The sequence below is a fragment of the Microplitis mediator genome, chromosome 7, assembly GCF_029852145.1.
Source record: "Microplitis mediator isolate UGA2020A chromosome 7, iyMicMedi2.1, whole genome shotgun sequence".
NCBI lineage: Eukaryota > Metazoa > Arthropoda > Insecta > Hymenoptera > Braconidae > Microplitis > Microplitis mediator.
In genome coordinates this window covers 7,937,375-7,965,206 of record NC_079975.1, presented here as the reverse complement: position 1 = coordinate 7,965,206, position 27,832 = coordinate 7,937,375, and the positions used below count along the sequence as shown (strand labels likewise).

General features: G+C 27.7%; 1 protein-coding gene across 4 annotated transcripts; it reads right to left on the bottom strand.

The window, feature by feature from the left end:
- Nucleotides 1-385: 385 nt before the first annotated feature.
- LOC130670836 (activated Cdc42 kinase-like) lies at nucleotides 386-27,723 on the bottom strand. Of its 4 annotated transcripts, none has more exons than XM_057474405.1 (8): nucleotides 27,306-27,710; nucleotides 23,072-23,164; nucleotides 21,401-22,996; nucleotides 21,076-21,309; nucleotides 18,664-18,785; nucleotides 18,362-18,592; nucleotides 7,195-7,820; nucleotides 386-5,143 (listed from the first exon to the last, which is right to left on the bottom strand). In XM_057474405.1, the coding sequence occupies exons 1-8, from the start codon at nucleotides 27,307-27,309 to the stop codon at nucleotides 4,252-4,254; spliced, it is 3,798 nt and encodes a 1,265-aa protein (XP_057330388.1). In that variant the 5' UTR covers nucleotides 27,310-27,710; the 3' UTR covers nucleotides 386-4,251. The 4 variants fall into 4 exon arrangements, with proteins under 4 accessions (XP_057330388.1, XP_057330387.1, XP_057330386.1 ...); XM_057474403.1 differs by lacking the exons at nucleotides 386-5,143; nucleotides 7,195-7,820 and adding an exon at nucleotides 10,663-16,674 and having other exon boundaries at nucleotides 21,401-21,487; nucleotides 21,578-22,996; nucleotides 27,306-27,716; XM_057474404.1 differs by lacking the exons at nucleotides 386-5,143; nucleotides 7,195-7,820 and adding an exon at nucleotides 10,661-16,674 and having other exon boundaries at nucleotides 21,578-22,996; nucleotides 27,306-27,716.
- Between the last annotated feature and the right edge of the window lie 109 nt (nucleotides 27,724-27,832).

Sequence of the window (27,832 nt, the reverse complement as noted above, 5' to 3'; positions counted from 1 at the left end):
CAACAAACGTCATGACCTGTATTCCAAGAAAATGCATAGTTTTTGAGATATAACTCTTCAAAAGTGAAATGGGGTCAATTTGACCCCGTGTGTACTCCTAAGGTCTGTTCAGAGCTGTGTACTTCGAGGGTTAAATCTGGTCACAAGTATCTGCAGCAAGACACATACGTAGAAAAAGACACTAGCATCTATCGATCTTGAGAGCAGACTTGCTCAAAAATTGAAAAAGATTTTCAACCCGTTGCTGCAAACAACTACCAGAAAATTTGGAATTCACAAGTACGTGCATACAGCGGATAGAAACATGCGTTTCAATTCAGGCTGCTTTAAATTAATAATAAAAAAGAAAACAAACGATTACATGTATGATTTCCAATATATATATATTTGTATATAAAATCTTGTACATAAAATACACAATAATAATTTTTTTATAATTTTTAAATAAAAATAAAAATGGTTATAAAAATTTTATAAAAAGACTCATCGAAAGTGATAAATACATCACTATAAAATATATAAATTTATATTTACCAAAGACATGATTCGTCATATAATATTAAATATAAATAAATTTTAAATGACACTGGATATATCACTTTGAGGAAGCCTTTAATTATTTTATTTCAATGTCAATGAACATAAATTAACGGCAAATCCGGTTTTTTTAATCTATAATCTACTTTAATTAATCAATGAATACATTGAATTAATAACTATATAAATAAACTTATTGATGTTAACTCACACTAAAGTCAAATTAATATTATAAACAAATTTAATTGTAATAAATATATATTTCATTTTTTTTTTTTCGTAACCAAACAGTAAATATATGCAGAAAAAATCTACATAAGCAATTAGTAAACAACTAGAAATACCATATTTTATACAATATGGCATCAATCACAACTAGAATATATATTTATATATATAAATATATAAAACTAAACGATAGATAACACAATATCTTATGCCCGTGTAACAAAAAATTCCTTCCAAAAAGATTCTAAAAAAGTTTGACGGAAGCCGTTCATAAAATACGTTGGCATTCATGGGGGGGGGGGGGGGGGTACTGTGATAAGGTGTAAAAGAAATTGTAGTTACTACAACAGCAGCTGTAGTGAAGATTACTACAGGTTAGAGTAAAGTAATGTCAACTCCAACTTGGAATAACCTCAACTACACGTGTAGTAACGCCAATTACAGTCTTGATGCTTACTACAATATTTAGTTGTTAGTATTATTTACGTTATATCCTTTACTACATGTTAGAGTACCCGCTACTACAATTTTTTACTACAATATTGAGGTTGAAAGAACCACAATTTTTTTCGGTGCTTATTATTGCAAATAATAAATATTTTAAAAATTTGTGTACTACACGGAAAAAAAATTGTGGTTCTTTCAAACTAAAATACTGTAGTAACTACATTGTAGTAGCGGGTACTCCGAAATGTAGTAAAGGATACTACATAAATAGTACTGACAACTAAATATTTTAGTAAACATTGATGATTGTTGTTGGTGTTACTACACGTGGGGTTGAGGTTATTCCAAGTTGAAGTTGGCGATTCTTTACTCCAACTTGTAGTAACCTCAACGACAGCTGCTATTGTAGCAACTGCAATTTTAATCTGACACGAATTTCTTGTGTAAGGCTTACACTAGAATTGCTATTGAAATCTAACCACAAGTATCTGCAGCAAGACACATAGTTAAGAAAAGACACTAACGTCTATCGAACTTGAGACCAGGCTTACTCAAACCTTGAACAAGATTTTTATATGGGGAAAAGGTCCAAAAGTGGTGATTTTGGAACTTTTCAGTGTATAAATCAATAATTTCTGCATGTCAAACTTTTTTAGAATCTTTTTGGAACGACTTTTTTTTACGCGGGTGTATGGAAGAAGTTATTTTGTTTTTTAATTTTTTGGTTTTAATAAGTAGTCGTTTCAATGAACATATAAATATATAAAATTACTTATATTTTTTTATAAAATTGTTTGTCATTGATTTAAATATTTAAATGAATTATCAAAAACATACAAGCTAATTTATAAAAAGTTTCTCACAGTTTAGATATGTATTGAATATTTTTCTTTTCTCTACATAAAGATCGGATTTTTTCCTCCAATAAGTCTAATAGTTAAATATTTCCATAAACTTTACGTGAAATAAATTAATTTCACTCTAATGGCCCTTAAAAAATAAACTAAAAATTTATTTCGTATTATTAAATTATAAAGTATCTTTGATTTTTTAATCGTCAAGCTTTGCTACAACCTTAAAGCCATTTTTAATACACTCAGTTTTTTTCGGTAAGTATTTTTAACGAAAAAAATCGACTAAAAAATTACTATGCAAATAGTAATATAACGGCAGTATGGAATTATGGTGAAAATTACCGATAATGTAGAAATTTTTCATACCGAATACAATTTAAAAAAAAAATATTCATAAAGTTAATTATCCCTGCTTAGAAAATCTCATAGAAATCAAATAGATTCTTATAAATTTCCATAGAAATTTTACAAGAATGGAAGAGTTTTTGTTCCAAGAATGGAATAACTTTTTTTTTATTTCTATATTTTCAAAATAATAAATTTTTTTATCTTTACAATATCCCAGTTACTTGGTATTTTTGTTTTTTGATTTCAGTATTTTTTGTAAAAAAATTATGTTTTATGCAGTATGGGATAAATGTTGAACGTGTACTTGGCGCGACCTTATAACAGAGAATCTGTTTTTGGTGGGACTATTTTTTACAGTAACAACAGTAAGTTTGGCAACGTGGTCACAAAAATTGAATCGATGATTTAACTCGCATAATGTGCACTGTGCCGCTTTTTCACATTCTTGCAATACATAAATATACTTTTTTTATATTTAAAATGTATATTTATCAATTATAATCATATTTAACAAAAATATAGATTTCAAAAAGAGAATTGGTTAAGTATAAAGTCACAAATACCCATACAGTAATTTTTATTGCAATTTTAGTCAAAAGGGCGGCGTCACACTTATAGCGCGAGTAACGAAAGGTTAAAGGTTAAGTGTAGGTCTTATACACACAGCTATAAGAATCTTTCGGATTTTATAATTAGGGTGCTAATTCAGAATATTTAATTGAATATATATTCTGAAATAATAATGAAAAGTATACAGTAGTGTTTGTTTATCCATCAATGCGTCAGTTAATCGCTTCATTCTAGCTTATTAGTTCCAGAATAAACGAAAAGAGCCGAATATTTACGAAAACACTCGAACTAAAATTTTTTTATTACTATGCAATGAAGTACAAATTTCAGTACGATTCGAATTTTTTAATTTCCTGGCACGCGGATTTTCTTCTTCTATTTTTTTATTGTGAATATTAAAATAAATTAATGAATGTTGCTAATAAATCATAAATTTCACTTTTTTTGGAGTACATATACTTTTTTTATGTACGGAAAATCATTTAAATAAGTGGTTTACTTCTTTAGAATATTGGATTATCCTACAGTTACCTAAAATATTTTGGTAATTTTCACCATAAAGTCTTCTGTGTATTTAAAAAAAATTAATAATCTCAAAATGTTGGACATTTTCCAACGAACCTGTAACTTTTACATAACAGGTTATGTAACTTTTAACCAAAATAATATTTTTTTCTTTCAACAATTTAAATACAACCAATATGTATATCTATAAATAAAATTAGTCTACTGGGAAGTCAATAATTAATATATGACCACATTTATATTACCGTGTGTCATATATAAGTGATAACCTTATAAATGCGCTACGATCCCGGGTAAAAAAATCGGCCGAAATCACGTAACCATAAAATTTTATCGGAAATATCCGAAGTTGGCCAAAATTTAATTAGTCTTAATAATCAGGCCGATAAATAGAGCCGGCCTATTTCCGGCCGCAGTATTTTTATTTTTATAAATAAAAATATAGAACTGAAAAATTTCAACCGACTTAATATAGAACAGAAAATTTTCAAATTTTCGGCCAAGTTTTTGAAGTTTTTTTTACCTGGGATATAATAATATATAAACTTAATAAATAAGTAATTTATAATCATGGTAATGGTATTTCTTTCCACATTATAAATATATATATACATACATATATATATAAATATATATGAACACAGATTATAAAGTTGAAATTTCAACCGACAAAAGTAAATAAATAATATCGAATATTACAATTAAAATTTATGAATAAATTTTAACGTAAACTTTTTTTTAATCAGACTGCAGTACTGTCATCCGTATTTTTAATTGCAGCAGCTGCTTTAACAATATCCCCATCACTTTGATTCAGCATAATTTTGCACTCTTCAAGAGGTAAATATTTATTTTCTTTTTTCAGTAACGCTTGAAGACGTTCTAATTTAATAGCCGCTAATATGTCCCAATTGGCAACATCGAGAGCCCTGACACAGGATTCAGGTGTTGATTGATCTTGTAAAACTTTCAACATTATACGAACCTCATCTGATTGTGCTCCATTGTGGGGACCACGAGTTCTGCGTACATTTGGTCTGTCACACGCAAACTCAAGTAAATCTTCACATGATACGTGGTCAGATTGTCGACAAAGATCACTGACACGTGCTCGCCTATCGTCTGTAGTTTGAATTTTAGATACATTACCTGTTGTATTACTTTTAAATTCACTGGTTTTTTCAACGTTCGATTCATTCTCTGTCATATTAGAATCAAACGGATTCAATGAACTTGTCGTTTTATTTACGGCATAGTTTAATTCTGAAGATGCTTGAGATTTAACTGCCGCTAAAGAACAACTCGATACTTGAACTAATCCATTTATCGACATTGAATTGTTTTTATCATCTGCAATATTTATATTGTCTGAATTATTTTCAATTTTTTTATCAAACGATAGTTTCCTATCACTTAAAGTCTGAGGAGTATCGGAATTTATAAAATAATTTGAATTTTTAACAGCATCGCAGTTAACGTTAGACTGATTTTCTCTCAAACTGTCATCTGATAAATCGGAATTTTCAAGTAAATCTTCGGATATAATTCCACAGGGATGTAAACAATTATTTTCTATTGACAATGAGTCTAAAGCTGATAATTCGGAATCGATGCGTCGTTCGAATTCATCTGGGCTGTAAAATAATTTATATATTTAAATTCGTTCTTTGTACCCACATAAAGTTATAGGTTTGATAAGAAGAAGGAAATAGAGACTTAGATATCATTTTTTTAATGTATTTATCATTATGATTACAAATAATCAAATCACAGCAAACTACAGTCATTATAGCACCGGAAATCGTCAGTATATCCTTTGTTTTGGTTTAAAATTTTAATTAAGATTTGAAATAAATTTCAAAGGTTTGTTTCTAATTTACTGGAATGACTCCGCGGTTCCCTACACAAAAAAAAAATAATTTCTTCGTGTAAAAAATTTTTACTCGCGCCAAAAAAATTTTGACTTGCCCTAATAAATTTTTTGAATTATGAATTGAAAACGAAAACTTTCTTACGGCGAAAAAAAATTTTATAAAAACCAATAAAAAATTTCTTGAGGGCGATAAAAAATTTTGTTGAACCAAAAAAAAAGTTATGAGCGAAAAAAAATTTTCTTGAGTCAAGAAAACATTTTTTACTTGCCCTAATAAATTTTTTGAACTGAATTAATAACGAAAATGTTCTTGAGACGAAAAAAAATTTTATTGAGCCAAGAAAAACTTTTTGAGGGGCGAGAAAAGATTTTCTTGAGTCAAGAAAAAATTTTTTGTATGCGAAAAAAAAATTTCTTACGCCAAAAAATTTTTTCCCATCCTAAGAAAATTTTTGTTTTCATTTCATAATTCAAAATTTTTCTCGCGCCAAGAAATCTTTTTTTTTCTGCGTACAATTTATTTTATTTCTCAGTATCTTAGATTTTTTTATATTTTTTAAAATAAAAGCTTCACAAAAAATTCTTACAAAAACAAATTTTTTTTTTTTCAAATTTAAAAATTTATCTATTTTCTATACGATTTAATAAGAACGCCTTCAATATATATTAGGATGCTTCATTTGAAACGAACATTTTTTTTTTTAGCGGACACAAGAAAATTTTGTTGTTTATGTTGAGAGAAAAATTCCCTGAAAATTTCAGCTCTTAATTTTAATTTTAAGTACTTCCTGTCAAGCATCAAAGTTTTCCCATTTAAAGAGCATGTAAATTGAATAACTTTTCTTTTAAATTACTATAACTTAGCACGATTTTAAGCTATCGTTTTGAAACCAGTTTTTATTTGTAGAGCATTTGTTGCTTTTTAAAATTGTATAAAACGGTTTTGGTCTAACTCGATCCATGTCGATTGTATCAGCTCCAAAAGTCAATTTTTTACTTTTTTCATTTATTTTCTTTAATAGTGAAGAAACGGCTCATCTTACGGAAAGTATGCAAAGGACCAATCTTTTAGGGAATTTTGTCCTCTACAAAATTGCTTATGACACTTATATTGCTAAAGTGCACCGTTCATGAGATACATGCATTTTAACATTTTACAATAAAAAAAATTGTAAAATTACTATAGTACTAATCTTTTTTACTGTAAAATGTTAAAATGCATGTATCTCATGAACAGTGCACTTTAGAAATATAAGTGTCATAAGCAATTTTGTAGAGAACAAAATTCCCTAAAAGATTGGTCCTTTGCATATTTTCCGTAAGATAAGCCGTTTCTTCACTATTAACAAAAATAAATGAAAAAAGTGCAAAATTGACTTTCGGAGCTGATACAATCGCCATGGATCGAGTTAGACCAAAACCGTTTCATACAATTTTAAAAAGCAACAAATACTCTACAAATAAAAACTGGTTTCAAAACGATAGCTTAAAATCATGCTAAGTTATAGTAATTTAAAAGAAAAGTTATTCAATTTACATGCTTTTTAAATGGGAAAACTTTGATGCTTGACGGGAAATACTTAAAATTAAAATTAAGAGCTGAAATTTTCAGGGAATTTTTCTCTCAACATAAACAACAAAATTTTCTTGTGTCCACTAAAAAATAAACGTTCGTTTCAAATGAAGCACCCTAATATATATTTACTTTATCAAAAATCTACATATTTTTTAATTTAAGTAATTTAAGTTCTTATTTGAGTTTTATAATAAAAAATGTATGTTATGTCATATATTTATGAATATTTTAATTACCTATTGGGTGCTGCATTCGACATTGGACTGGTTGTCGAAATCATTGGCGTGGAGAAAGACACATTTGGATTAGATAAATTGAACGAAGGAGCCACTCCATCAATTTGATCTTCAGCTGATGATGTTGCAATGGCTTTAGCCAACGTTCGAGAAATTCCACCTCCAGGAATAATTAACGGATGTTTTCGTTGGTGTCGCGGTAAATTTGATTTAGATTGCAATGTTCTTGATCTGTCACGCGGCGGTAATGGAATTGGATTTTCTTCAATATTACTTTGGCTCTGACTATTTTCAATATTCATCAATGAGTTGTGTCGCTCTAGAGATTGTGTAGTAAAAATAGAAACGGATGAATTGTTAACAGACATTTCACCCATCTTTGGAAATGTTGACGATCCAACGTGATAAAAATCCGTTGACAATTTATTGTTATCAGATAATCCAACGATTTCGTCAATATGCGGTGCAGTAAGACCCAAACTGAGTTGTTTATTTCCACGTACACGAGGTCTTACTGGTAATCCAGATCGTAACATTCGTAGTGGATTTGTGTCTGTCGTATTGTCTAATGTCGGTGTCTCAACCAGACTATTATATACTTCCTTAGCCTCTTCTGACAGTGTCGCCTAAGTAAGTTGCGGGAATAAAAAAATAGATTTGGGATAAAATAAAATAAAACAAAATAAAATAAAATACTGATTAGGTTTTATAAAATTAAATTAAAAAAAAAAAAAAACATGTATAGATTAGACTGATTAAAAAAAAATCGACTATTACACGGAAAATATTCTTTGAGATTATGAAAAAAAATACTGTTAAAGTTTGAGTTCTTAATATTAATATCAACAACTGCCGGGTCGCAATTTTTGGGTTCCTACTTAAATAACATGGGAAAAATTTTTTTTAAAGTTTGAAATTTTATCACTCATCAGCGAATCAGTGTGTCGGAAAAATTTATAGACGTTTTTGTTGGAAATTGAACGCACTACAAAAGAGATCTCTTATTATTTTTTGATAAATTTAATTTTTCAAAAGTTATTCAAGGTCAAAGTTGAATTCATAGTAAATTTTAGTATTATTTGACTTTTTCGGCGAAACTATCAGACTTATCTCGAAATTTTATAAAACCTTTATTGTAGATTATTTCATTTCCTACGACTTATTTAATATACATTTTTCTGAATTCCTGTAAGCTCTTTAGTTATTTAAATTTAAATGTCAAATTGTTCCAAGAAATCGTATTCTGGCAAATTTTAATTATTTACTTCTAATTGTAAATAACTAAAGAACTTTCAAAAATTTTGGAAACTTGATAAGAGATTTGTAGGAAATAAAATGATCTACAATAAAGGTCATATAATATTTTACGATAAGTCTGACAGTTTCGTCGGAAAATTCAAATAATACTAAAATTTATTATGAATTGAACTTTGACCTTGAATAACTTTTTAAAAATTAAATTTATCGAAAAATAATAAGAGACTTTTTCTGTAGAGCGTTCAATTTCCGACAAAAATGTCTGTCAATTTTTCCGATACACTGATTCGATGATGAGTAATAAAATTCCAAACTTTAAAAAAAATTTTTTCCCATGTTATTTAAATGGGCAATCGAGAATTGCGATGACGCGGTTGTTGATATTAATAATAAGAGCTCAAACTTTGACAGAATTGTTTTTTTCGTTATCCCGAACAATATTTTCTGTATAATTAAAAAAAAAAAAAAATATTTTTCGACTGATTATTGTCAGTCGATTTTTTTGAATCAGTCTAATATCTATTTATAAATAATGTTCGAGTATGCAATGTAAATATAAGCGATTTGAATATTTAAAGGACAAAGCAGCAGAAAATTTAATTTGGATAATTTTTTTTTCCAGGTATAAAAGAAAATATCTATATATATATTTAATCAATAGGACTATTATTATTATTATGTTTTAGGGTGCCCTAAAAAAACCTACTATTTTTTTTTTTGAGTCTTATATGAAAATTTGTTGATTTGACGTTTCAAAAACTGTTTCACTAGATGTATACAATAGTGTATACAAGAAAAACACTAGTGTATACAAGAAAAACTCCGTTAAATCTCTAAAGTCAGCTTCATGCAGTTCACCCTGGCGGATCCGAAACATGGTAAATTACTGTAATCACCGCAATTTACGGTATTTGGGAAAATCGTGGTATTTTACGGTAAGTTACTGCATTTTACGGTAAAATACGGTCACTGCGATACTTTACGGTGAACCTACGACATTTTACGGCCAAAGTACGGTATTTTTACCACAAATACGCTGCAAAAGAACGGGAATTTACCGTAAAATTGCGGCAAATCTGCGGTATTTTACCGTAAAGTAAAGTATTGCACTGTAAAAAACCGTAAAAATAAATAACCATACGGTACTTACGGTAAACGCAAATTTCGTTAAATTGCCGTATTTTACCTAAAATGTGACAAATTCGCCGTAAAAATCCAGTATTCTACGGTAAATTATGGCAAAATGCGGTAAATTACAGTAATTGACTGTAATTATAATCTGTCAGGGCAAGTTATAAAAATAGTTGACTTTATTGTTATTAAAAAAGATTTATACTTTATAAAATTGGATACTTTATTTAATGTTAATCAATTAACAATGCGGAACTCAATAAAAAAAGTCAACTTCGGTGTTATGTCGTATCAGTTAATAGAGATATGCAAGATTATAAAATTCAGCTGACGTTGCATTGATCTACACCTGCGTGTGCTGATTAATTAGATGCGCATGTGCAGTCTAGAGATTTTGGTCATGTTAATAAGGCAGCTAAATTCAAAGTGACGTCATAAGAGAGAAAAGTGATAGATTAGTCATTGGCTTGAATTATTGAGTACACGGAAAGATTATAACCCGACTGGTAACTGTTCTGCACCCGACTCAGTACGGTGTTGGAAAAAAATGCTCGATTGTGGTGCAGCACCACACTGATTACTGTGCGAAAGCTGACTAAATCGTGTGCGCATATCACTCAGTCAGGTCACGCACAGTAATCAGTGTGGTGCTGCACCACAATCGAGCATTTTTTTTTAGCGCCGTACTGAGTCGGGTGCAGAACAGTAACCAATCGGGTTCCAATCTTTCCCTATAGAGAAATACTCCACCCATTTCACTAAAATTCAGTGGCTTAATATAAAAGTGAGTAATTTAATATATATTAAATGACACTTTTGACCAATCAGAAAGAATTGTATTTTAATATTAAATTTTATGAGGCTGACTTTACTCAGTTACCGGCGTATTCTTCGGCATGAGATGCCCAAAATTTTTTATCAAACTGGTTTATGGAGAGGGTTCTTAAAAAAAGTAAAATTAACTAATTTTCATATGAAACTCGAAAAAAAAAGTACTGGGTTTTTTTTGGGTCACCCTATTAAGTATATATTGAAAAGGATATAAGTAATAAATATTTATTGCATTTAATATAACTGTAGAATATCTTTTATATTTATATATAATGAGCATACAAATTATGAGCAATAAAAAAAAACAAAAGGGCATAATTCAATGCAATAAATAATTCCCAATCAATCAATCAATAATTGATGATAATAAAAATAAATATATATATTTTTAATTATAAAAATTATAATAGTTATGTATAAAAATTTTTTCGTATAAAAATAAAAAATATATCATATAAATGGTCCATGCAACTCAATTTAAAATTGTCTCATTCTTATAAAATTTTTACAAAATTACAATTATGCCCATTTGTTCCTCAACTTTTAAATTGTAAAAAAGTTGTAAATTGTATAAAAAATTTCACAATAACATGATAATCAGATTACTATCGATGATATAGTACAAGCATAATATCATTCTAAGCGTATATAAATATATGTAAAACATGGTCACATATATATGTATATGTATGGTAATTGTGTTTAAATATATATCGTCTCGAAAAACCGGCTCCAACAGACAAACAAAATTTAAATTATTTTTTTTTCGTTTTTTTGAATCTATTTTTAAACCTATTCTAATTTTAGTGATTGTTATTTTATAAAACCCACTAATCTAGTCTTACTACGAGTTTATTCAATTTAATAATAAATTAATAAATATTAAAATATTATTTTTAATAGTTTAAATAATTATAAAGAAATTTACTTATTAGAAATTAATATATTACATACGAAAGCATTCACATGTGAATGAATAAGTAAGTTACCCGCGTATAAAAAAATTTGTTCCAATAATCTTCATCTAGATTGAACTTTAAATTTTAAGCCGATTCAAAATTTTTTGGAATTTAAACATAAAAATAATTATTTATTTCATTAACTTGTGCACATGTGCTCTTACGTAAATTATTTGTAAACTTATTCGCGAAGGGTTAATTGTTAATTTTTTGAAAGAAAAATCAAAAAATTTTTAATTGTCTGCTAATTTCAAGATCATAATTTTGAGTTACTGAAGTTAGCCAACGTCTAATAATTTTTGGATTTTTTTAAAAACGATAAATGAAAAAAAAAAAAATATTTTAAAAAACTGCACCTATAGTTTTTTTAATTTTCTACATGTTCATATTTTTTTTTTTAATTTAAGTGTTGAAACAAAAACTCTAAAATTTGTAATTGTCTGCTAATTTCAAGATCATAATTTTGAGTTACTGAAGTCAGCCAACGTCTAATAATTTTTGGATTTTTTTAAAAACGATAAATCAAAAAAAAAATATATCAAAAAATTGCACTCATAGATTTTTTAATTTTCTACATGTTCATATTTTTTTTTTAATTCAAGTGTTGAAAAAAAAATTCAAAAATTTTTAATTGTCTGCTAACTTCAGGATCATTTAATTTTCTAATTTTTTTCTTCAAAAAAAAATTTTGAATCTTTGAGACTTTTTTTTTCTTCGATCTGAACTTTTAGAAGCTCAACTAAGAATCAAACATATGCATAAAATAACAAAATCATAAATTATTTTATTTTTAAAATCTTCAAGTTCAAAATTGTCCAAAATTTGAAAGTTCATCATCATAAATATTTTTGTAATAAATTTCTTTTTTACCCGGGAAATAGTAAAATATTTTCGTCATCATTAAAAAAAAATAAAGTTAACAATAAAAATAAATTAAAAATTAACATTCGAAAGTATAATTGTTAATTTGATTCTATTTTCTTACGGTTGTTGGTCTAGTATGAATAGCCGGGGTCGATAAACCGCACCGACCTTTAATACATGATCACCGTATGTACATTCAATACAGTTTCCGTTCCATTCGCACGCAGTACTTGATAGTACTTGAGGGGTTTATAGCCAGTGAAGATCGATCCGATGCTTCACTTTCTCTTAGTACACCTATTAAACTTATTATTTATCCTTCTTATTGTCTATTGTGATTCAAACTAAAAATATATAAATAATAATACTAATAAAAATGCCTCATATAATAACACTGATCACCAAAGCATCGAAAAATCCACTTTGCTTTTACGTAACTCTATTTAAGTATTAGATTATTGAAAATTTTGTCAAATTTTGAAAGGTTTTTTGTGTCAATTTTAAAAATTTCTTTTCTTTTTTTTTTTTTTTTGATTATTTTTTTAAATTATTACTCAGTTTCTTTTTTGTTTTTAACCAAATTATTGTGAATAATAAGAAATATCTAAAGAGAAAGCGCGGCAAGGTGCAATTAATTTTAAAATTAATAATTGAAAATTCCATCCCTGGTTAAGAATTCCGATTGAGTATAATCGGAATGAATCGGTTTTAATCGTAAAAAGTGCACAAAAATAAAAATATTATTTTCCGATTGAATTCCATTCAAAATTTTTAATCAGAGTAAATCAGTTCCAATCGGAAAATAATAACGAAATAAAAATATTATGTTCCGATTGGAACCGATTCATTCCGATAAAAATTTTGAATGGGATTCAATAGGTTTCAATCGGAAAATAATATATTTTTCGGAAATTTCCGATTCACTCCAATAGGATTCAATCGGAAATTTCCAATCAGATCCTACCCAGATAGCAAAATGACATCTTGATGAGTTCTGAATGAGTTCCTATTTATGATTTGGCCGTATTATCAACATCTTAAAGAAGTCTTTAAGATGTCGAATGAGCGACCTAGCGAACTCAGTAAGACGTCTTTAAAAAGAGTTCTTTTTTCTGACTTCGCAAATAAGACTTCAGTCTGAATTTACTATGACGTCTTAAGGAGCTCCTAATTTTGACTTCATAAAGAAGTTTAAAAAAGAATACATTTAGTCGTCACAAAACTGACATCTTATTTGTGGAGTCTTCAAGATCTCTCAATGAAGAGTTCTTAAAAATGACACCTTTAAGAAGTCATTATAAGACTTCTTGAGGACGCCTTCAAGTAAACCAGTCATTCCGACTTGAATGCTGTCTGGGTATTGAAGTGAATCGGACTTCTCAACCAGGGATAGTAAGGTAAAAGCCCCTATACCCGCTCAGTACCATTAGTCGCTCACTTTAACTGTTTAAGGCGTTTTTTTATAATTTTTATAAAAATTACAACTAAAAATATTATTATTGATAAATAATTATTTGTGAATCTAAATATATTAAAACATGATGTATCAAATTATTTTATAATAGATTATAAATTTAAATTAAATGACTGTTTTCAAAATCCCGCTCAGCCGGGCATTTTTTACTTTAACGTTCATTCGTTAGATTAAATTTAGGCTACGTCAAGTTTGTTAAGAATTGTTATAACTATATCTTATTAAATACATTTTTAAAATTCATGAAAATTTATATTATGAAAGAATAAAGTAGTATAATTTATAAATTATTTATCCAAATCAATAAACTTATCATAGTTTAATAGATATTGTCTGTGAGCGACTATAGGGCCATGTGCTGATCGAGTAATGGTACATCACAACTTTCAGTGAGCGACTATGGGTACACTCAAGGAGCTTATTTAAAAAATTAATAATAATTAATTATCAAGATTATTCTTCAAACTTAAATTTCATTCTAATACTCGAAACTTCAAAAAATAACTATAAAAAAAAAATATGATTTTTCATTTTATTCATTAATTTATATTGAGTGATTTAATCTCACTCCTATGAAAAGTGAACGAGTATAGGGGCTTTTACCTTAAATGGAAAAAAAATATTAATTTTAAATACAAAATTACTTTAATTTTATCTCGTCTAATCTCACATTTTTCGTTTAAAAAAAAAATATTTTACAGGCCATTTTAAAATTAGAGCATTGCGGATATCGTTACGTCATCGTTGTAATCAATAGTAATTATTTAAAATCTAAATTCATGTGTCATTCATAAATTCTGAATATTCCGAACTAGAATCAGAGTCCAATTCCGAATTACTTGTAAAAGTTTGACTAGAACTCGGTGCGCTTTCAGGCCACGATACCGTCTGATTGCACAATGAAAATTGTGAGGATAAAGAATTTAAAAAACTCGTCGAAGGCAGTGGTGATTTTTCCGAATTTTGAATACTCGGGTAAGATGTCGCATCATTAGGATATACACCAATAGATTCACGATTTTTTTTATTATAACCAATTTTAGAATTTCCCGATACTTTTTTACGTCGTCGCTGAAATTTCAATCGACTCCGTATGTCTGTGTCTGAGTAAAAAATCGAATCTGAATCATCACTGCACTGACTACTCGAATAAAATGATCGTATACTTTTTCTTGTTGTATTTTTTACAGCATCGGACAATGAAAAAGTACGCGGACGACATGGATTTTTATCTATATCTATTTTATTATTGTCTATTGACCCAGACTGTTTTAATATTTTATTATTCCTATTAATTAATTCATTACGACATCGTCTAGGGAATTCTAGTAATCGTTGCTGTGTTTTAGAATTAATACCCATTTTATTACGTACCCCAGTATTCAAATGTAATTCTAATCCCGTGGCCGTTGGTTCATTTAATTTTTTTTGCGCGATATTATTAGCGCGATTTGTCGGATCGCGTATCGCGACTCCATTTTCATTGGATAAAAAAAATTTATCATTTGCCGGTACATCGACGCTATTTAAATCAGACTTAATTATTGGCATTAATTCTAAATTTCGTGAATTACGCGCCATATTTTTACTATCAAATTGCGCTGTCACTGTATTTTGCGTCAATTTAATACCATCATCTAAACGTTTCTTATCATCCGGATAATGTTTAACATTTTTCGAGTTAAAAATTCCACACTGATAATTATCCCCAATTGAAATTTTACTATTCAATTGAATTTGATTTTTAGTTTCAATATCCGACTGTAATCTCAATCGTTCAAAATTTAATCTCAAACTTTCCGAGCCACTGCTGCTGCTGATATCGATATCTTTTTTTATCGGCTCGGAAATAAAAAGGGGATTGTGTAGGATTGAGTACGGCAGTAAATCACAACTTTTTTTTTTAAATTCATTTTTCTGGTAATTTTGGGAATTAACGCGAACTGAGTTAACGAAATCGTTTGAATTATCCGCTGATATTGAAGCCATTTGTTTCAAATTGCTCATTCTATTTGATGGTAATCCACCTGCACTATTTGCATCCTGGTTAGATAACGCACTAGCACCCGCAGTAGAGCCACCGGCAGAAGTGCCAGCAGCGACAACTTTTATATTTTTAATTTCATCGCCATTTAGATTTTTTTTACTAAATTTATCAAATATATCATAGTCTACAGTACGTTTATTAGGCACTGAATTTTTGAATCTTTCATCAGATTGATATTTGTTTGATAAAATACTACTATTAGATGACGAATTTTTGTTTAAGCTCTCAGCGATATATGAATTTCTTCGTAAATTTCTAATGTCATCGAATTTTTGCTTATTAATTATTTGATTTAAATATTTAGGATCATCAGTCAATGTATATTTAGGCTCGTCGATTAACGTGTACTTGTAAAAATTATTTGAAAATTCGTCATTACTGTCGGTTAAACTCCCGCTTGATTTTAAATCTTTGTCTGTTACATTTTCTTTGTAACAATTAAATGCATCAGTCGCACAATCTAACGCGTCATCGGTATCGTAGTTTTTCGATTGTTCGAAGTAACGATCGATGTAACTGGCGGATATTCTACGCGCGTCTTTGGTAATATTTAAATTCGGACTTGATAAACGCGATGCTTTACCATTAATACCTTGGGTTAAATTATTACGCGAATTACCTGACACGATATTACCGTAATTGCCAGTAGATTTACTGTTACTGTTACTAGCTTCTAAAAATTCTGTTGATTTTACTAGATTTTGTTTCATTGCTTTATTGTTTAACATGTGGTTGTCAAATGCCATGTCCATGTATGTCGTCCAGGCATTTGATTTCGTCAAAAGTTCACGGGATTTAGCAAAACAAAATTCTGCTGAAGCTTTGTCCCACAAGGGTAATTTTAAAGTCGACGGTGCTCCAAGTGATTCTAGACTTGAAACAGTCGATGACAATGATTGCAAACTTGAACATAACCACTTTTTAAATAAAATATGTAATTTAAGGCGCAGTACAAAAATTGTTATTTTATTTTTATGGTTGTAAAATAAAGGAATAAATTATTTTTAAAGTATAGGTAATGTAAAATTAAAAGATAATGATGGATGAGGATAAGGAATAAGTGGAAAAAAAAAATGTAATTATTAGTATTTTTTTTTCTAACTACCAAATGCTATAGTACTTTTAAATATTTGAAATTTTTCGCGCTTTTATTTTAATTGTTTTAGTTTAAGAATATCCTGGATTAAGAACTCCGTTTGAATCTGATTAAACTCGAAAGGATTTCTATAGGATTCAATCAGTCAATCGAAATGCAAGGGATCGAGTCGATTAACTGAATTTCAATCGGATTCAATCGAAAAATAATCATTTTTATTATCGATTGTTTTCCGATTGAAATATTTTAATCGAATTCAATTGGAAAATATTAATTTTTTATCGATAATTTTTCCGATTGAAAGTCAACCGGAAATTCCCGATTGAATCCGATTGAAATATTATAATCAGATTTTATCGGAAAATATTAATTTATTTTTCCAACTGAAATATTTTAATCGGAATTCATTGGAAAATAATAATTTTTCATCGATAATTTTTCCGATTGAAATATTTTAATCAGATTCAATCGAAAAAAATAAATTATCATTTTCCAATTGAAATATTTAATCGGGATGCATTGGAAAATAGTAATTTATGTTTCCGATTGAAATATTTTAATCAGAATCAATTGGAAAATAATAATTTTTTATCGATCATTTTTGCGATTGAAATTCGATGGGAAGTTCCCGATTCTATCCAATCAGAGTTTTTCAATCAGATTTAATTGGAGTTTTTCATCAGGGATAGTTTATATATCAATAAAATATAAAGTTTGATTGATTTTTGTGTAAATATTTTTATCAAATTTAAGTTGCTGACGAACAAAAGGGCATGTTATGATTTTTTTTTTTTTTTTAATTAAAATTCAAATTTATTTTAAATATTTTGTAAAAATAATATTTTGTTAATTTAAAAAATTGTCAAAGCATTTATTATTGGAAAAAAACGCAATATTTAATATGCAGAAAATAAAATAAAAGCACCTTTATTCGTTAGCTTTGTATTTATAAAAATAGAAAAAGCAAATTTTTTTTTATTAAAAATCTTTTTTATGTTTGCTCAATATCAAATTTACGTTTTAATAAAAACTTTATTTTATATCTGATTAAAATAAAAATTTGGTATCTATGCGCAAGTCCTCCACATGCTTTTAATACTCAACTATCCCATACATGACACATCACTTTTAAATAAATTTCTTATTAGCAAGTATGTGATACCGGAAGTATATTTTTTTACAACAAACATATTTTTTACAAAAAATTTACTTAATTATTGATTATTAATAAATAATGTTTTTATCTCAAAAATTTATTCTTATTATTATTCAAAAAAATTTCCCGCTAAAAAATCGTCATTATAAACTTTAAAAAATGTGTGAGACTAAAACTGCATAATTACCAAAAAATTAATTATTTTATATTGACCGTAATAAAAACTTAATTATAGTCAATTAATGATTGCAATAAATAAATTCGATTTTTAAAAAATAAACCGACCAAATTAGCAAAATTAAATATGCAGATATAAAAAAATGATTTGTTAAAAATATAAACAATACCATACCTGGATATCTGGTATACTCGCAGCTTCTTCAGCAAAGTGTCGTCTGTCCGGTTTAGGACTGTGTTGATGTGGTAACTTGAAAGAAAATTTTCTTCGCCTCGATGGACTCGCAGACGTCACAGGTGACTCCGGTGGATACTCAAGATCTGTCATAGAACGAGCAGTTAATTCTTGTGCCATCGCTATTGCAGAGTAAAGTGTTTTTTGATCAGCCGCTGATATTGGTTTAACCTGTTGCAAAAAATTATATATATTTTATATAAATTGAAAATTTATTTTTTTCTACAAAATAAAAAACTTACAGTTGCTTGTTTTTTTTTATTACTCTGCTTTGATTGCATTTCACGAAGTTCATTCTTAACATTACTCGATTCCTGTTCAGCAGATGTCGGATGTCCTGGCGGTGATGAAGGAGATGATGTTCCTGTCATATAAATTTAATTTATTAATTTTACTATTACGGTAAATGACCAAGTGTCCGATCAGGGAACTAGTACTCAATCACTTCATGTAATTGTATATCTATATTTAATAAATATAATAATAGTATATTGAGTGACAAGGGATGAAACAAAACGATTTCAGACCAGGGTGAAGTTGGCTGACATCACCCGCAGTCGGAAATCTTGTTTTATTCTGAGTTACACACATTTTTCATGATTACCTGCATTGGAATTTAAAGTTTCAGTGTCAGCAGCCAGTCAGAAACAAGTTAATTTAAGACCAATCGTGTCATAAACTATTAGCATAAGCGTAAATTGTCATTTGCAATTTATAATTAAGCAGAAATTATAAATGCTATTTATTATTGACACTAATTTTTATAAAACTTAATTAAAAAAACGAAAGTGTCATTTACGTAAATAAAATTAATGGTCTGAAATTACTATTGAACAAATGTCGAGTATCAGAGTTTAAATGGCGAAAGCCTTCGGTCTCGGGCAGAAAAATTATTTGTTTGTTCCCAAGGAACGAAACAATTTTTTTTCTGCCCGCTGACTGAAGGCATCGCAATTTACGCGATTTCTAATATTAATTCAGGGCATTGGACTGAAATGATCTTGTTTCGATTGGCTGTAGAGACACTGAAACTCTAAGTTTCGATGCTGGTATCATGAAAAATTTTTTTTAGTATGAAAGCCATTCTCAGACTGTGCCCCCACTTTTCAAAAATTTTCAATGACTTTCAATTGTGATAAGGGTATCAAAATTTTATCAATGATTAAAAAAAAATTAAAACCATAATTGAAAAAAGGACAACGTAGTAGTAATTTCCCCGAGGTATAGATTAAAAAAAAATTACTTACAATTGATATCAATTAGGAAATCTGTTAAATAAATTTCAGTAAAATCTTCATGTCAATTTTATAATTCGAGTTTTCAAATTGTGTAGGCTAAAATTTATGTAACAAATTTCGTTTGACTTCTAACTGATAACAACTGTATATAATTTGTTTAAAATTCTATTTCTCGGCGAAATTGTCCTTTTATCAATTAAGGTTTTAGTTTTTTTTAAATTAATTGCTAAAATTTGAACACGCTTATGACAGTTGAAAGTCATTTCATATTTTTAAAAAACGCGGGGTACTGTCCGAGAATACCCTTAAGCAAGTAAATAAAATACTCGAACAAACTAATTATTTACTTGATTGACGAAAATAATTGCTTGGCACTATTCAAGTAACTAAAATATTTAAATCAAACATTTTTTCATGAAAATATAAATTTTTTTCTCAGTGTCATTACCATTTTAAATACCAATTATTATCAGGGTGGCCACAAAGAAAGGATTTAAAAATTCCCTGATATTTCCCGGCTTTCCAGTAAAATTTTTCACATTTTTCCCTGATTTAGAAATTTTATTCGTATCATTTAGATATTCAAAGTTTTTATTATATTTTCATTTTTAATAATTAAATTTTATAATTAAATCATGCGAGAAACCAGAAAAAATGGCAATAAAATAAATTAATATTGTCTACTTTTGATTATTCGATGTTAAAAATGTACAAGTTAAAATATTTAATAAGAAATTTTATGATTTAAATAAATTCAAAATACACTGGTTACAAAAATTAAGGGATATTAAAAAAATTTCAAATTTTTTAGTAATTTTCAACAGTTTGTAACTCGAAGGAAAATGGTCGTACAATAAAAACAAAAAGTCAAACTGCAGCTTCAAGTGTCTAGTTTTCTGATCTGGTCTTTAAATTTTTTTACTATGCACGGTTCCGGAGCAATCAAAAATCAATGATAATTATCGAAAAAAATTTATTGAAGCTCGAAGACCGTTTTTAAGACGGGCAAAAATTTGGTAAATTTCTTTTTCGATAGTTTTCTTAAGATTACTGCGGAACCGCACATAATAAAAAAATTTAAAGACCAGATCAGAAAACTAGACACTTGTAGCTACAATTTGCCTTTTTTGTTTTTGTCGTATGACCATTTTCCTTCGAGTTACAACCTGTTGAAAATCACTTTAAAATTTGAAATTGTTTTAATGTCCCTTAATTTTTATAACTAGTGTATAATTTAAAATTTTTTAAATTTTGAACTATTACAATTTAATTCCCGGATACTATTCGAAATTCCCTGACATTTCCATGATATTTCCCGGTTGCATTAAATTCCCTGATAATTCCCGATATTCCCGGTTTTCCCAGTTTGTGGTCACCCTGATATATCTACATAATTTATCTACATAAATTACGTACCTAGTGACCGAAACATCTGGTCCATTTCATCCAATAAACTCGGACCGAAGTCAAAATCCAGCGGCTTGTCAAACCTCAGCGCGCTATCTTGGTTCTCTTCATCACTTATCTCATGATACTCATGATCATTATTCCCAGAATTATCGATATTCATTGATATAATCGATTGATCATCATTCTTATGACTCATGTCCACATGTGTAAGTCCCGAAGCTGCATCAGACCACATATTATCTGTAAGATAAATAAATAATATTAAGACATATATTTACTTAAATAAAATAAGTAAATAAAAGTTAAGATAAGAAAAAAAAATCAAAAGTACCATTTTTAGTTTGTGAATCATAAGACGAATGTTTATTATTATTAACATTTGTATTGTCACGATTACTATTTTCATGATTTAGCGATTCTTGATAAAAAATTTGACTAGAATTATTAGCCGCATCTTCATGTGGTTTATAAGGAGTTACTATTTGTCGCGGTAAATGAGGATACTTACCACCAAGAAAACTTATATCACCAAAATATGCTCCATCTAAACCAACATGTCCAGTATGACGTAAATCACCTTGCGGTGATGAAATCATATCAGTACGAATTTTACGTCTATGAGATGAAAATGCATTTTTACCATCACCTCGTAAAAATTCCCCGGGTTTATTGCTCGGTAAATTTGATCCTAAATATGCAATAGTGTGAGCCGGACTAAATAATCCCGTTTTTCCATTACTCAGGACACCTTTCCACAGTAAATTATTGAGTCCTTTATTTAGTACTGTTATGACGTCGCCTTGACGATACGACAACTGGCCAATTTCACTGTTATCCTGTACAGCCTGTACCTGTTCAGGTTTTAAATCCGGCAATAGTTCAATGAGCTCAGAAAATTTTGGTCGTTTTGCGGGTTCATGCTGCCAGCATTGTTGCATTAGTGTGTAATACTCTTTGGGACAACAGTCTGGCTGCTCGAGACGTTGGAAATTCGGTTCGTCAATAGCTTCTAAAATTTGATGACCTGTCAGAGCAGCCCACGGTTGAAATCCGTAACTAAACATTTCCCAAAGTGTTACACCGTAAGCCCAAACGTCACTGGAAGACGTGAACTTGAGGTACGATATACATTCGGGTGCACACCAGGCTATGGGTAATTTTAAATTTACATTAAAATTTGTTTGATAGTAATCTTTACCAACGCCTAGAGCTCTGGATAATCCAAAATCCGATATTTTGACTTTATTTTTCGAAAATACAAGAATATTTCTTGCCGCTAAATCACGATGAATCAGTCTTTTGGCTTCGAGATATTGCATACCATCGGCTATTTGAATTGCGAAATCACAGAGTGATATTACAGGAAAACTAACACGTAAACTTGGCTGTTTCAAACATTCCAACAGTGATCTCAATGGCGCTAATTCCGTAACAAGCATAAGGGAATTGGTATCTAATACAACTCCGTATAATCTGACAATATGTTCATGGTCAATTGCATGCATTATTGCCGCTTCTTTTAAAAATTCAATTGGATTATTTTGCATTCGTTCACGGGATAGACATTTTATAGCCACTTGAATTCTTTCTCCGTCATTACTCCATACTCCTTGTTGTACGATACCAAATTCACCGATTCCCAATTCTTTGTTGACGATTATGGCGTCTGCTGGTATCATATGTTTATTTGGAACTTTTATTGGCGGCTTGTCTTGTTTTTCAATGGACAATACATTTATCGCTCCAGGAGGCGGCTCTTCACGTTTAGGCAAAAGCATTTTTTTGAATTTAGATAAATAATTTTGGGGAAAATGTTTCTGAAAATATTTTTTTAAACGACGCATTTCTGGTTTGCTCATTCCGATGGCTGTCAAATCTTCTTCGGTTACATATTTTAGTTGGGCAGTTGATTGGACTTTTAGATCTCCTTTAAATAATTTTAGTTTTATTAATTTATTATTTTAAATTAATTGTTTTATTTTATATACTTTTTTATTCTTACCTTTAATACCTGTGTAATACTGTTGTAACTCAGCCTCCATAAGAAATTCGTATAATCCTGGGCCTGAGTTACGATAAAGTCCTCCTTGGGATTCTATTTATTTAAAGTAAACAATAATTAATATTTTTATTTTTTGAATTATATACGGAGTAACTGAATTATGAGACTGAAGTTAACCGACGTCTAATAATTTTTGGATTCCATTTAAAACGATAAATTATTAAAAAAAAAATATTTGAAAAAATTGCACCTGTAGTTTTTTAAATTTTCTACATGTGCATATTTTTAGTTTTTTTTTTTTTTTGTAATTAATTTGTTGAAAAGCAAAATCCGAAAATTTTTAATTGTCTGCTAACTATGATACTCAAGTTAGCCGACGTCTAATAATTTTCGAATTAGTTTTAGAAATAAATGATTACAAAAAAAAAATATTTGAAAAAATTGCACTTGTAGCTTTTTAAATTTTCTACATGCGTATATTTTTAGTTTCTTTTTTTAAATGTATCTGCTGAAAAAAAATCAAAAAATTGTTAATAGTCTGCTAACTTTAGGATCATAATTATTATTCCTCTACATTTTTTTACTACAATTGGGTTAAAAAAAAAATACTTTTAAAAATAGAACACATAACGTATAGACTTGTGGAATGAATCCTTAAAGAATATTTATTTTTAATTTCTATTACTATGTATGCATATGCTTTTTGAATTCCAAGTAACTATTTTAGTAGAACAATTTCACTTCGACATTCTCTATTCATGACGTCTTTACTTAATAATAAACGTTCAAAATTTTTTTTAAATACTCATCAGCTAAAACTATTCCAAGTTATTTACATTCTGATTTTCGTAATGAAGACTAAAAATTAATTATTAATCAACAATTTTAACTAAAAAAATTTCCTCAACAAAATAATTATTAAATTAATCACCAGAAAACAGCAGATACCCATAACTTTTTTTATTGTAAAAAAAATAACAAAACATTAGTAAAAAAAAAACTGAAAAAATTCATACGAAGAATTTTTTAAAAACTTCGTGTGCATGTTTTCAAAAAATTAATTTTGAACATCGGTTTTTATAAAAATTTGAAGCAAGTTAACATCTCATTTTTCTTCGAAGTGATATTCTGTTACCGGTTCTAATACTTTTACACATCAAATGTTATCTGCAACCCACGTAAAGTGTTGATTTAACACGTTTATGTGTTATTTTGATATTTATAATAATTTATGTATACGTAAACTTAGCAACCCTGGTGGAAATTTTTCGGAATTTTCTCTGAAAAACTCAGTTCTAAAGTTCTAAAGACTTTTTCAGAGAAAATTTCGAAAAATTTCTACCAGGGAAGTGACGACTGTAAATTTAACACATTTTCTGTGTTAGTTTAACGAATTAACACGCGGTCTATGTTAAAGTTATATTACAAAAATTTTAACACGAGTGTGAATGTAACAGACATCAGACAAATTCAAAATTATAAATAAATAGAATAAATAATTAAAAAATTAACATTTTTAAAAAATGCACTCATTAATATCAAAAATTTTCAAATGCGCATTTTTTCAAATTTTATTTTATTAATTATTTACTCTATTTAGTAATAATTTTAAATTTGTCTGATGTCTGCTACATTCACATTCACGTGTTAACACTTTTGGATAGTAATACTGAGTAACTGTTACTTCTGTTTCAATTAAAATTCTTTTATGTGAAAAATGAACTGATCAAACAACACAAAATCAGTATATTAAATTAGCACACAAAAGTGTTAAATATTTAACACATACTTTCTTTATACAAATACGAATAATTTTTTACTATGGTGCCGATTGGCAAAAATAAATAAATAAATAAATATATAGATACTGTTATTTATTTTTAAAAATAAAAAAAAAAATTGTCGGATGTTTGCTAGGTCTATTATTTAAATTAACCGATGGTGAAAATTATTAATCAAATAATTTATTTAACAGAACAGAATAGCTAGGCTAGTAAATCAGCACTCTTCGAACCTTAATTTTTTCAGTGAATCCCCATCACCCGTATTAAAAAAACATATATGGTAAAAATATATGATAAATATCAGAAAATATATGTGGCGAATTTAACTATATTTTTTTTTATATTAAAAAATATAATACTCATCATATACGAGTCCGTATATGTTTAGCATGTATAAAATATATATGTCAATCATGTACAAAAAATATATTTTTATCATATATGAAAATATATATTTTTTTCATATATGGAAACTATATTTTTATCATACATAAAAATATATATTTCTATCATATACGAAAAATATATTCTGATCATATATAAAAACATATATTTATATTGTGTCTGGAAAAGAAAACTTTCTTATTCGTATGACTAACTCCAATTAAATTAGATATAAATTTTAATATACTCTTTAAATTGCAGTTAAAATTTTCAAAATTAGTTAATTTGATGCGAATATATATACCCATATACATACACGTACACCGAATAAAATATATGCTTAAATATAACAAAGAAAATTTATGGTGCCATATATAATATAAATTATATGCTACCATGTATTTCATTTCATATAAAAATTATATATTTTTTAAATATAAAAGGAAATATATCAATACAATATATTATAAGGTAAATTTAAATGTATATATAGCTTAATATAAAAAACATATAAGTAACATATATGAATACATATATTTACTACTGTATATAATTTTATATTAAATCGGCGAAAATCTCTATATGACTTTTTATAATATACAATATAATATATCATATATTTTTTTGTTGCAAACATATATGATTTTATATATTTTAACCATGTATTGTTTTTTCATACGGGCATCGTTTTCAGCGAATGCAAAAAAATTTATGAGTGTAAATGTAGCAGACATAAGACAATTTTTAAATTACATATAAAAAAATTAAATAATTAAATTGATAAAATAAAAAAAATGCATCAACTACTTTTTAGAATTTTCTAAAAGTCCATTTATAAATTTTTTTGTTAAAAAAATTTTACTTTAAAAATTATTATTAAAAAATTAAAAAAATTGTCAGATGTCTGTCAACTTTCTGTCATAAAAAATTTTTATGTTCTAAATAATGAGCATATAGTGCAATAATTTTGTATCTGTTAAAGCAGTAATCGTTTCTAGTTACTGTTTATTTTTCTTTAAATTAAATTTTAAAATATTTAAATAATGTTATGTATACAGCCGATTGGCATAAATAAATAAATAAATAAATATGTAGATATTGTTATTTATTTTTAAAAATAAAAAAAAATTGTCGGATGTTTGCTAGGTCTATTATTTAAATTAACCGATGGTGAAAGTTATTAATCAAATAATTTATTTAACAGAACAGAATAGCTAAGCTAGTAAATCAGCACTCTTCGAACCTTAATTTTTTCAGTGAATCCCCATCATCGTTTTCAGCGAATGCAAAAAAATTTATGAGTGTAAATGTAGCAGACATAAGACAATTTTTAAATTACATAAAAAAAAATTAAACAATTAAATTGATAAAATAAAAAAAATGCATCAACTGATTTTTAGAATTTTCTAAAAGTCCATTTTTAAATTTTTTTGTTAAAAAAATTTTACGTTATTATTTAAAAATTTTAAAAATTGTCAGATGTCTGGCAACTTTCTGTCATAAAAAATTTTTATGTTCTAATTAATTAGCATATAGTGCAATAATTTTGTATCTATTAAAGCAGTAATCGTTTCTAGTTACTGTTTGTTTTTCTTTAAATTAAATTTTAAAATATGTAAATAATGTTATGTATACAGCCGATTGGCGTAAATAAATAAGTAAATAAATTAATTCGGGTATTTCATTGAAAGAATTACTCATTAAAAAAAAAAATATGCTAATTTAACAAAACGTAATTTCTTATTGATCAGCAAATAATTACTTCCACAAAACCTCGTCCATAAGCATTCGTGATTCATTCACCATACAATGTACCCACTCATTTCCACTGTTATACATATAAGTACGTAAGAAACTCTATGAAAATCTATTATAAAACAGCCTCTTATATTTTTGGAGCCGGTACTAAAATAAAATGTCCCGTTCTATGATTATTGTGTCCATAAAATATTAAATATAAATGAATAGTAATTATAATAAATGTCACAGTAAATAAATAAATAAACAGTAAAATAATTAAAAAAAAAAAAAAAAAAACTTTTATTTAAAAAATAAAATAAACTCACCCATTGTAAAAATTGAAATGCCTAAAAATTTAAATAAATAAATTAACACTTGGATAATTATTTAAAGAAAATATTAAAAAAAAATAATTTATAATTATTTGGCGATTGTATTTTATAATTATTTTTAAAAAGTCAATGTCATGGATATTATGTTATGGATACAACGATGTGCGTAAAAATTTTTATCGTTTAAATTACACAATATTCTTTATCTTACTATTATTATTATTATTATTAATTACTAACAGTATAAATGTACAAAAAGGTATTAAAAAACCTACTAATTATGACTACCAAGTATTTATATTATAATGATTAACTATTTTCTATTCACCGTCCACTTTCACCCCAGCCTCCGAATCCGAAATCGGTTTTACCTATACCCTATACACACACATATGTCATGTTATCCACTCAATACAGTCACTACAGTGCGTACAATACACACATACTCAATACTTAAGACTTATTTTAATGACACGTCTAAAGGCGAATTTAAATTCCGCTTTGCGCAGTGCGTAATTCAA